This window comes from Papio anubis, chromosome 8, assembly GCF_008728515.1.
Source record: "Papio anubis isolate 15944 chromosome 8, Panubis1.0, whole genome shotgun sequence".
Lineage (NCBI taxonomy): Eukaryota > Metazoa > Chordata > Mammalia > Primates > Cercopithecidae > Papio > Papio anubis.
In genome coordinates, this window is record NC_044983.1 from 46,980,464 (window position 1) to 46,993,661 (window position 13,198).

At 39.6% G+C, this 13,198-nt stretch overlaps 1 protein-coding gene across 5 annotated transcripts in view; it reads right to left on the reverse strand.

Moving 5' to 3' along the window:
* PXDNL (peroxidasin like) overlaps positions 1-13,198 on the reverse strand; it is a 508,249-nt gene that overhangs the window by 140,217 nt on the left and 354,834 nt on the right. For all 5 annotated transcript variants that reach the window (XM_031669551.1, XM_031669552.1, XM_031669553.1 and 2 more), the window contains 2 exons: positions 8,336-8,505; positions 1,901-2,167 (listed from right to left, as the gene is read on the reverse strand). In XM_031669551.1, the coding sequence (XP_031525411.1) occupies positions 1,901-2,167; positions 8,336-8,505 (437 nt within the window). The remainder of the gene's footprint in view (positions 1-1,900; positions 2,168-8,335; positions 8,506-13,198) is intronic.

The following is a 13,198-nucleotide window of genomic DNA, read 5'->3' on the forward strand; positions in this document are numbered from 1 at the left end:
CCTATGTGTCCACACTGTGATTCATATCTTTCATTGAAGCTTTTTTGTGTTGTTTTATTTATTATTTATATTTGTTCCAGTCAGTCTGAAAAAGGAAGTTTATCTGTGGCTAACTGTGATTTCAGTTTAAATAGACATTAAAAGATCAAGAACATGGGTAGAAACCTGTTAAAATGACACAAAAGGAGAGGTCTTAAAATGTTTATTCTATGACTAGGCAAATAAAATCAGCCTTTTAAATAAATGTGTAGAACGACTAACGGACCATTTTGAAACCAATTAAAAATCTGGACACACAGATCCAAAAGTGACACAAGTACATGGTCACAAATAACAAAGGACAAGCAGATGGCCATTTCAATGCAAACTCATTGGCAACAAGAAATCATTAACATATTGCGGTATAAGAAATAGGCAGGATGGTACATGTTACCAGAGTTCTGTTAAGCATTGACTGACGCAGATGAGCAGATAGAAGCATGCGAAGGAAGTACGTGGAAAAAGCTGAGAAACAAAAGCCTAGCACAGTGTCGAATACAGGCAACCACTAACGTGTGAAAGTGATCAGGCATTAGGTTTCTAAAAAAACAGACATTGAACACAAAATGATGTAAGCAAAACGAAACCCAAACACAATGTCTTTGAAAGCATTTTTCAATCTCAACATATTAAAAGTTTAAAAATAATGTCTGGATCCTTTAAAAGTAATTTCCCCCAAGAAAATATTTCATTTCTGCACCTTCTTATTAGAGGAAGGAAAGTATTTTCAGGATATTAGCAGTTCTAGGGAAAAACACATTTTTTTTTCCTGAGACATGTAAATAGGAACAAGAAAGTATTGATCTATTGCTACTTAAGGAGTTGATGCTAAGCAGTTCAAATTAAAAAACATTCTTTGAATGCAGGAAGCCTAGGCTAGAGGAAGCCTTGTGCTTTATGGAGGCCAAGACCACTCTTGGGGTCGCTGGAGCTCACTGTTCTGAAGCCCTCCCAACTCAGGCACTGCATTAGGCTGGCCACTTCCATTTTTCTCTGTTCTAAATTTCACAAGGTTCAGTGTTTTGGTAGACAACATCCCATGCAAATCTTAAAATAATGAAACTTAACTCAATCAAAATATTCATGACATTGGGAAGCCCTTAAAACGGATCATGTGAATTACCGTACTCTCGTCAACTGATGAAAAACTGTTTTAGAAAGAACAGGACTTTTGGTATGACTCCAATAGCACTTATATTATGCTGTTTACTAAACTCTAACCCTACAAGAGGATGGCATGCAAGCACACATGCACACACACACACGCACACAAACACATACACACACACACACACACGCATGCACACACACCAGAAAGCAAGGGGCCACCCCAGGCTGAGAACTAAAGTACAAAGAAGAATGTGCCTTCTTTATAACATGATTGCATGCTCATGCATATAAATTAATTTCTGGATTCAGAATAGTTTTATTATTGCTGTTGTTAAACAGCCTGGCCTTGCAGGAGCCTTCAACATGTCCTCAAGCTCTGTTGAGTAGACAGTTTGGTAAGTGACTATGAACACAGGGCACAGCCTTTTCACTTTCATATCTGTACTGTCTTTCCTGTATCTGTAAAATATTCTGAAGCACAAATATCTCTTGACAGTTTCCTTCCAGATTAATGACTCCATCTCTTTTGTTGCTAATGGTTGATTCTGACCTTTGGATAAAGATTGAAGCAGGAAAGAAAAAAAAAACTTTTAACTTGAAACAGATTAGCTTTGAAAGTTTTATTGTGTCAAGAAATAATTGGCAAATAAAAATATCTCTCCACTGATGTACATGACGTTATTTAAGCTGAAAAATAATTTTCTGAGTGTGGCGGGAGGAACATTTCAATCATGACCTTCTGCTCCCATACCTTGTACAATTATGTTTGCTGCAGCTTGAACAGAGCCGTAGCTATTGTTAGCATGACAGGTAAATCGACCATGATCCCGTTGTGTGATGTTCTGTAAGTAAAGTCCACTGGACGTTGCCACGTGCCTGGATCCATCCAGCTCCAATCCATTGTCCCTGGTCCAAGTGATATGGGGGTGTGGGTGGCCTGTGGCCATACATTCCAAAGTTGTGCTGGTGCCAATTAAAACCTCTGTGTCCTGGGGCTGGATTACAAAGGCTGGTTTGACTGATGGTAAGGGGAGAACAAAACAAAATCCAGCAAGTAAGAGTTAGGAAGATGTATTTATTCTGCATTGTGGTTTTAAGATTATTGTCATTTTCAAAATGCCTTTAAACTAAAATATTACATATATACATTGAATTCCCAGAGAATTAAATCTAAAATAATGAAATGTGGATTTGCTGTGAGTACATACTTTTTAAAAAAGATTGCTTGCCTTGATATCATGATATATTATAGATACTGCAAAGCACCTACACAATACATATTCCTTATTTTAGGAGCTAAATGGTTAAACATTCCCTCTTAAGAATACTCACATTTTTTAAAAACACAATTTAGGCACATGTCACTGGGCATAAATAAAAGTGCTAAGTCTAAGTAGTCATTTCTTCCTCCTGTTTGCTACCTGGAATTCGGGCAGGAATGCATTTGGGTTACAGGAGCCACTTTGTGATTAAGAGGTGAAAATTATGAGGAATAAAGAAACCTATGTGCAAAGCAGATCAAAAAGCAGAAAGAAGTATATTATTGGCTCATTGGGGTAAAGTGGTAGCTCTGTGACAGACTACCCCTGTCCTACTTGAGGCATACAAATTAAAATACACATACACACACACAAACACACACACATAGATGTTATGCATTTAAGCCATATCTAGCCAAGCTTTCAGTTACTTTCAGTTAAACGTATTATAAATTGATTCATCAAGTATCCATGTAAATAGAAAATTCAGATTTTCATGTAAGGAGTTCCAGTCTTACAAATTCATAGGAGATTCTCTTTCTGGGAATCTCAAGCAAAAATTAAAAACTTGCTAATGTGTTAAAAATGCCCAATGATTGAGTCTAAGTTTGGGGAGTGGGGCTCCTCCATTCCTGAGATGAACATACTCGGGAGAGTGGAAATAAATTAAATTAATCCAATTCAACAATAAATGTTTAATTTAATTCCTAACAATAGTGAATGTCTTATGTACATCAGTAACATGCTGGATGTTGGAAAGATACACAGATGAACAAAAGCACTCCTCCTTGTGTGCTCCTACTCCAGCTGCATGAACAGAGGACAGAACACATCATCCATAAAACCACAGCATGCCTCAGAAGGAATTGTCTCAGAGTTAGATGTAAATGTGATAGGAGAACATTCTGGCAAGAGGTAAGGGAAAGTATAGGGAAAGCTATTATAATAATTGAAATAAATGTTCTGAAGTAAGTCAGTAGCAGTAGAACTGGAAAAGGAGATAATCTGATGCATCTTAGAACTAAATTTTTACAGAATTGTGGAAGAAGGAGTAGCACTCGAGGGTGAATCGGAGGTTGCTGGAGGAGAGTAATGATATCAATAGAGATAGCAAACACAGGATGCTGTGGCTTTGTGTGGGCAAATGTGTTTGAGAGATGTAAAGATTTACATGTGAAGATAAAAAGAATGTCCTGGCAACGTCCATTGAAAGCTCAGGCAGGATCTCAGCAATAAAGGCTACAAATTTTACATGAAGTATGAAAGCTGAAGGTCTGGGAAGAGCTCAGATGGAAGAGGAAAAAACTGTGATTAGGGCACGGGGGACTAGAGAAAGGGAGGGGAGGACAGCGTTATAAGGAACACCACATTTTAGGCAGGCAAATGAGATTTAAAAAAAGAATTGAGGACATTAGGAGAAGATCAAGAGGAAGTCATCTCCTCAAAGTAGAAATGAAATTGAGGCAATAATTAATAGCCTACCAACCAAAAAAAGTCCAGGACCAGATGGATTCACAGCCAAATTCTACCAGAGGTAAAAGGAGGAGCTGGTACCATTCCTTCTGAAACTATTTAAATCACTAGAAAAAGAGGTAATCCTCCCTAACTCATTTTATGAGGCCAACATCATCCTGATACCAAAGCCTGGCAGAGACAGAACAAAAAAAGAGAATTTTAGACCAATATCCCTGAAGAACATCGATGCAAAAATCCTCAACTGGCAAACTGAATCCAGCAGCACATCAAAAAGCTTATCCACCATGATCAAGTGGGCTTCATCCCTGGGATGCAAGGCTGGTTCAGCATACACAAATCAATAAACGTAATCCACCATATAAACAGAACCAAAGACAAAAACCACATGATTATCTCAATAGATGCAGAAAAGGCCTTTGACAAAATTCAACAGTCCTTCATGCTAAAAACTCTCAATAAATTCGGTATTGATGGAACATATCTCAAAATAATAAGAGCTATTTATGACAAACCCACAGTCAATATCATACTGAATGGGCAAAAACTGGAAGCATTCCCCTTGAAAACTGGCACAAGACAAGATGCTCTCTCTCACCACTCCTATTCAACATAGTGTTGGAAGTTCTGGCTAGGGCAATCAGGCGAGAGAAAGAAACAAAGGGTATTCAGTTAGGAAAAGAAGAAGTCAAATTGTCCCTGTTTGCAGATGACATGATTAGAAAACCCCATCGTCTCAGCCCAAAATCTCCTTAAGCTGATAAACAACTAAGTCTCAGGATACAAAATCAGTGTGCAAAAATCACAGGCATTCTTATACACCAGTAACAGACAAACAGAGAGCCAAATCATGAATGAACTCCCATTCACAATTGCTTCAAAGAGAATAAAATACCTAGGAATCCAACTTACAAGGAATGTAAAGGACCTCTTCAAGGAGAACTACAAACCACTGCTCAGTGAAATAAAAGAGAACACAAACAAATGGAAGAATGTACCATGCTCATGGATAGGAAGAATCAATATTGTGAAAATGGCCACACTGCCCAAGGTAATTTACAGATTCAATTCCATCCCCATTAAGTTACCAGTGGCTTTCTTCACAGAATTGGAAAAAAACTGCTTTTACGTTCATATGGAACCAAAAAAGATCCCACATCTCTAAGACAATCCTAAGGCAAAAGAACAAAGCTGGAGGCATCACGCTACCTGACTTTAAACTATACTACAAGGCTAAAGTAACCAAAACAGCATGGTACTGGTACCAAAACAGAGATACAGACCAATGGAACAGAACAGAGTCCTCAGAAATAATACCACACATCTACAGCCATCTGATCTTTGACAAACCTGACAAAAACAAGAAATGGGGAAAGGATTCCCTATTTAATAAATGGTGCTGCGAAAATTGGCTAGCCATAAGTAGAAAGCTGAAACTGGATCCTTTCCTTACTCCTTATAAAATTAATTCAAGATGGATTAGAGACTTAAATGATAGACCTAAAACCATAAAAACCCTAGAAGAAAATGTAGGTAATACCATTGAGGACATAGACATGGGCAAGGATTTCATGTCTAAAACACCAAAAGCAATGGCAACAAAAGCCAAAATTGACAAATGGGATCTCATTAAACTAAAGAGCTTCTGCACAGCAAAAGAAACTACCATCAGAGTGAACAGGCAACCTACAGAATGGGAGAAAATATTTGCAATCTATTCAACTGACAAAGGGCTAATATCCAGAACCTACAAAGAACTCAAACAAATTTACAAGAATAAAACAACCCCATCAAAAAGTGGGCAAAGGATATGAACAGACACTTCTCAAAAGAAGACATTTCATACAGCCAACAGACACATGAAAAATGCTCATCATTACTTGCCATCAGAGAAATGCAAATCAAAACCACAATGAGATACCATCTCACACCAGTTAGAATGCCAATCATTAAAAAATCAGGAAACAACAGGTGCTGGAGAGGATGTGGAGAAATAGGAACACTTTTACACTGTTGGTGGAACTGTAAACTAGTTCAACCATTGTGGAAAACAGTGTGGCGATTGCTCAAGGATCTAAACTAGAACTACCATTTGACCCAGCCATCCCATTACTGGCTATATACCCAAAGGATTATAAATCATGCTGCTATAAAGACATATGCACATGTATGTTTATTGTGGCACTATTCACAATATCAAAGACTTGGAATCAACTCAAATGTCCATCAGTGACAGACTGGATTAAGAAAATGTGGCACATATACACCATGGAATACTATGCAGCCATAAAAAATGATGAGTTCGTGTCCTTTGTAGGGACATGGGTGCAGCTGGAAACCATCATTCTCAGCAAACTATCGCAAGAACAGAAAACCAAACACCACATGTTCTCACTCATAGGTGGGAATTTAACAATGAGATCACTTGGACACAGAAAAGGGAACATCACACACCGGGTCCTATTGTGGGGAGGGGGGTGTGGGGAGGGATAGCATTAGGAGATATACCTAATGTAAATGACGAGTTAATGGGTGCAGTACACCAACATGGCACATGCATACATATGTAACAAACCTGCACGTTCTGCACATGTACCCTTGAACTTAAAGTATAATAACAATAATTTTTTACAAATGCTCATGGGTGCGAGATCAGACTTGACCTAGAGGCAGAAGGGAAGGAGGCTTTGGAAGGAGACAGTGGTGTTTCAATTAGAAATTACTTGGTGTAATCCCAGCACTTTGGGAGGCCTAAGCAGGAGGATCGCTTAAGGACAGGAGTTTGAGTCTGCAGTGAGCTGTGATCATACCACTGCACTCCAGCCTGGGTGACAGAGTGAGACTTTGTCTCTACAAACATTTTTTAAAGAAATTACTTGGGAACTATGTGAGGAAGTATCATATTCAATCAATTGGTAACTCAAGTGACTTTTTTTCCTGGAAAACCTCTTGATTCCTGCAGTTTCCTCCATTCACTTTGCCACTGCCCTATCCATGCCGCCACCAGCTCTGCCCTGTGGCAATTGCCACTGCTGACTTCTTCATCCTGATATGCCTATCTTACCATGCCCTCCTGTTTGTTCTCTGAACTGCCGCCAGCATCATTTTTCTAAAAGAAAAATCTAATTTTGATCATCTCAGTGTAGCGTCATGAGTAGTCTGAGTGATCTGACACCACTTTACACTCCTCACCAAATCTCGTGTCATTCCCAGCCTCTCCTCTCTATGCTCCACGATCATCTCTTGAATGTGCCTTGCTCTGTCTTCCCTATGCTGTCTTTTCTCCTAAAATGATGCTTCAACCCTACTTCTCTGGCTCTCTCCCACTTGTTGTTTCTTTCAACTTAAAGGTCACTGCTCTTGGGAAGACTTGAATGAATGCAATCCTCCAAGGCTGCTGCTCTAAGTGCTCCCCTCCACTGGGATGGGCTGGAGCTGGCTCTGGAGGGCCAGTTGTCAAATTTTCAGTATTCTGCAAACTGATTGCTACACAAAGTCATTCTTAAAATTTTAATTACATAAACTTACAATCAAATAAATTTTATTAACATCAAAACTAACAAATTCGTCCCTATTTTTTACATTTTATTATTATCTTCGGTCTCAGGGTTATTATGCCCACTGTGTCTGCATGCTAGAAATGCTATATTATGATGAACTTCTGTGCATCTCTTCCAAACTCCACATGAAGTGATATCATTTTAGTAACTAGGAACTAGCCATGGTGAGATTATTTATACAACAGATACTGACAAATGCTGCAAGTCAGGGCTCCCTGCTCCTCAGAGTCAATTTACTAACATTTACCAGCACACAACTGTCCTTTATGCTTCTCTTCCCTCTCCTTACACATCATAAAGCTTATTTCTTGAATTATGGCTATCATCTAATATATGATAGCCTCAGTAAGGTGAGAGACAATGTATTTCCATCATGTCAACATGCTATTAATGAAAATTTGTTGCAGTCATTACGTCTGGTTTATATAAGCCACTGAAATTATGGCAAAGCAAAGCCCCTGGAAGGTTAAATAAGGAACGTGGTTGATAACCATGCAATCTTCAACAGCTAGCTCAGTGGGCATTCAATAAATATGCGTTGGATGAATTCCTGATGAATGAATGAATGAATGAATGAAATAATTTCTGAAAAGAGTAATATTCCTGCCTAGGTAACACTGGTTCACTCTGCATAAGGATGCTGGATAGCCGGATGGGGAATCAAAAGGGGAATAGAAAAGTCTTGGAACCACAATATGCTGTACCAGAAAGGAACTAAGGCAGGAAATTAAAATAAACTTCAAGAGGAAAAATTCAAGTTTCTCTAAAACGAAATTAGAAAACCAACAGCCAATGGAAATAGCTTCACTTTGAAGCATTATATACTCTAAAGCAGCAATATTATGTCATTTTCCAGTGCAAATAACTGATAGAACCAGAAAATAATAGTTTTACCTGGACGACTGGAGTATCTGAGCATGGCACTCTGTGTCTTGGCTTCCCCAACGGAATTTCTGGCCATGCACTGATAGACACCTTGGTCTGACTCTCTGGTGTTTTGGATCATGAGTGTGCCATCATCAAACATATTAAGTCGAGTATCATCTTCCAAATCCAATGAATGACTGGAAATATATGTTATACATGTATATTATTTAATCCCATTCATGTTTAAAACTCTTAACAAGACTGAGAATATAGTACTGTATAGCTATGTTTCATGTCTACCCAATTTGTTAAATTTATTTTACCTGAAAACTTTTAATTATTTCCCTTTAAATCCTAGTTATCTTCTTCCTATTTCAAGATTACACCCTGAACAAAGACTGTGAGTCACCATTTGATAGAGGGAAATGGGGTTGAGATGTTCTGCCTTCCTGAGTGGCATGAATTTAGACACTGAAGCAAACACTCCCATATGACAGACACTTCAGCACATTTTTATACATCTGAATGCCCATTTTTCAGAAAAGAAATCACCAGATGGTAATATGTAATCCTTTTACCTCCTTCCATGAGTCATTCAGTATTCTTTCATATTTTGTTAAAGTGTAAAACAAATATTCCTATTCAAACCAGCATGGGCTCAAAGCCAAGTAGAATTATATGACTGAGCAGTAAATAACATACCTACCTACCCAGTTGTTGAATATCAGGCCCCTTTCTCTAACTTGAACCATTTGGATACACTAGAAAATTCCCATTTATCAATTAAGTGCATAATCCATTGAGTGCAAGTAGGTTCAGATGTGCAACATCATATTACATCAATAACCACAAGAAAGGGAGTGCCTGCATGAGTTATTTTTAGCAATAAATGCAAAGCTACTGACACAGAAACATACGTTAGAAATTTTTACAGATTTTTTTTCTGGCCAAGATTTTTTTTCTTTAAAATATTTAATGATTATGTATGAGAAGGTATATAGATTTTCACATGTGTATGCTTAGTACTAATGAACGTGCTAGGCATAGACAAAGGAAATGTACTCTCCTCCATTTTCATCACTCAATACATATTTATTAAACACCAGCTAGATGTCACCCACAAAAACATCATTCACAGAGAAAAAAAAGTCCAGTAGGAGAATCCCATAGTTCTCCCTCTATTTTGTGTATTTGTTTTATAAAGCCAGGTAAACATTTTCCCACAAATTTCAAAATGTACCCACACTAAAGAATAACAACCTATTCCCATATAGGTAAAAACAGTAAAGCTTGTTAAAGAGATGAAGAAATCATCATTCTTATCTAGCTATTTTTGTCATGAAAGATAAGAAAGAAACAGACAATCGTCATATTTCACTTTTACGTTGTAGAGCAGAATCACAGAGTGAAGGCAGGAAAGATGGAGACAATCTGATCTTCTTCAGCTGTTGGGTGAGAAAAGCCCAATGTGAAGAAAAAGTACCAATTAGCCAAATAAGAAATTTGAGTTGTCATTTTTGAACAGGTTAGTTTCAGAAAAAGCAGGCCCACTTTTGAATAGCCAGCAATGCAAGACAAAGGCAAGAAAAGGAGAAACTGGATGCTCCTATCCATATCACCTGTGAAGTTTCTCAGTATAAGTAGCATGGAACAAACATCAGAAAGAATTTTTTTTCAAGACCGGGTGCAGTGCCTCATGCCTGTAATCCCAGCACTTTGGGAGGCCGAGGCAGGCAGATTGCCTGAGGTCGGGATTTCAAGAAATAATATTTTTTCTTAAAGTGCCCAATTCAAGAGGCTCATTTAGTATTAAGCAATTTAATTATTTTAAATGCAATTCTAAGATTATCTAACACTGAACCCAAATAAGACTACTTGCAAAGGAATATGATAAATGATGAAATCACATTTTTCAGAAGATGATTTAAGTTCCTGGAATTTTGTTCCAAAACTTTGCAGCCCAAAATTTCAAAGGCTACCAGATATGTATGTGCTATCTATCATCTGGCTACACAATGCAATAGAATTCACCAAGATTCATTATGTTAAAAATGATATAAAACAGGCAGTAGCACATTACACCCATAAATTCAAAATGCATCATTCCTTTTCCTAGTAATTTCCCTCTTTGTTCATAACCTCTTCATTATGCTCATAAAACTTGTTTGCTCATGAATCATGATGTTCCTTCCCAAAAAATCAAAGTCTTCATGTTTCAGTATATTCCATTCACATTGTCACTTTGATGCAAATAGCAATCATATGTAAAAACACAAAGGTTTGCAGAAGTAGAATATATGTGAATATATTCTATTTTTCTTGAAAATGTATACATAAACATATTTGATTTAATGAAGACATACAAATAACTTCTATTAAGGTGTTTCATTACAACAATTATTTGTTAAGTGCTTTCTAAGAACTAGGTGTTGTAACTAGATACCAGAAATATAGATAAATAAGTTATCACCACACAAATTAAAACCATCTTCTACAGACATACACAATGACTCACACCTGTTATGCCAGCATGATGGGAGGCTGAGGTGGGAGGACTGCTTGAGGCCAGGAGCCTGAGACCAGCCTGGGCAACACAGTGAGACCCTGACTCTAAAAAAACCTAAAAATTGTCCAGATGTGGTGGCATAGGCCTGTAGTTCCCGCTACTTGGAGGCTGAGACAGGAGGATTGCTTGAGCTCAGAAGTTCAAGCCTTCAGTGAACTATGATTGTGCCACTGAACTCCAGCCTGGGCAAAAGAGTGAGACTCTGTCTCAAAACAAAACAAAACAAAACAAAACAAAACAAACAAAAAAAAATTCCACATAGAAAACCACCATCAACCACAAATTATAGTATAGTTGTAAAGTTTGCTTATAATCGACCAGAACTATCAATCATATTTACCATGTTTAGAATTTGAATTTATCTAGAATGGCCTAAATTTCCATAGCTAAACCTCAACATTAAGAAAAGTGTGGAAGACAGCCAACTAGATGCAGCCAGGAAGCCCTTCTCCCACCAAGAGAAGCCAAAATATTGAAAAAGCCATCACACTTTAAACAGATCTTTTGAGGGAAAACACTGATGATTGCTAGAGGGGAAACGCAGACACTGACGCTGAATAGGGTGGAAGCCGGGAAGCCTGCACAGATTCGCCAAGTTCCAAGACCCATTCCTCATCCTGATCAGGTCCTAAGGAAGAGGTGAGTGAAGGAACTGCAGGGCACCACACCCCCGCCATGGACCTCTGGGATCCTAGCTGCAAGAGATCCCATGACCCCCATAAACATTTAAAGTGGTGGGGGAAGGCAGCGACAGAGCTTGAGCCTGCATGGAGCCCAGGTTTTACACATGGGGCAACTCCAGCAAAATGTGACCATAGGTACCCGTGCCCCCAGACTCTCCACTTTGCTCTGAGTCACTCTAGCCCCTGTTGACTGCTGGGTTGGGATACAGCAGGGCTGCTTTTCCTACAGGACTGGGGCCAATCTGATCTGCATGCCCCCTTGTCTCTGGACCCTCCCAAGGACCCAGCCTAGCTGGTCCCATAAGAGCATGCATACAACACAGCCTCCACTGCCCAGCCTGAGTGCTTTGCCAGCAGTCTGAGAGCACTACAGCCTCCCCAGCACAGCCAGTGCTTGACCCCAAGGGGCTAAAGGACAAAAGCACAGGCTCAATCCCAGCCCCCGAGGGTTCAACCACACACACAATTGAAGGATATCAAGCTGAGATCTGTGACCAGAGATTGATCAAGGGAGGAACCCCCAATCTCAGAACACTGTGAAGAGTGAGATGCAGATTTGTGTTCTGGCACAGGAGCTGGGTGTGCCTCCCTGCCACAGGGCTAGTATGGGAAGGATGTGGCCTTTCTGCTAGCCACAGCCTCTGCCTGAGGGAACTCCATGGCCTGAAACACCTGACAGCCCAGCCATCTGGGTGCAGAAGGCTTGGGACAAACCCAGAGGATCGAGTAAGCTATAGGGCAGCCACCAGGAGACCTAGTCAAGGAAGCACAACCTGGGCAGTCCCCGCAGCCATCTGCTGGGCAGAAAATCCCAAGCTATGGGCACTACACCAACTGCATAGCCAAAACAATTCCACCGTGCCCTGGGTCCTCTGCCCTTGACCTCTACACAAACACCACCGATGGACATCACAAAGCACAGAGGATCAGTGGGTCACTAGGGAGTTGTGAGTCTCCCTATCCTTTGGCTCAGGTTTCCCCTAAGAGTGAGAGTAGCACAGCCTGTCAGGGCCCCTCTGGGCCTAAGAAAATGTAGGTGTGTCAACAGTGATCGGAGGGGGCCCCACAAGGCCCAGGAATAGACTTGGCAAGGAAATATATCTCTCACTCCCTGTCTCTCCCACCCCAGAGCACTGCAGCAAACAAGAACAAGCTGAAATAGAAAAGAAGTGCACAGCTGAGGAAGAGTCTGTCTGTCAGCCCTTACTCTTAAGCATCATCTACTGAGCTGCAGCCTGAAATACACCACCAAACAAAAATTCTTTCAGCACGCATCACCCATGAAACACAATGCAAAAATCTAGCCACAAATTAAGTACCCGCACAGAGCCTTGATATTCGGAAAGCACACAGAAGCAAAGTTATGCAACTATATTCAACATACACCACAGTCAGGATCTCAAGGGAAATAAAGAACATAAAAACAAAAAAGCCCCATACAAATGACAACAACTTCAAAGAGATAAAGAAACACCAGCCCTCTTGAATGAGTAAGAATGAGTGGAAGAACTCTGGCAATTAAAAAAGTCAGAGCATCTTATTACTTCCAAAAGACTGCACTGACTCGCCAGCAATGGATCCTAACCAGATTGAAATGGTTGAAGTGACAGACATACAGTTCAGAATCTGGATGGCAAGGAA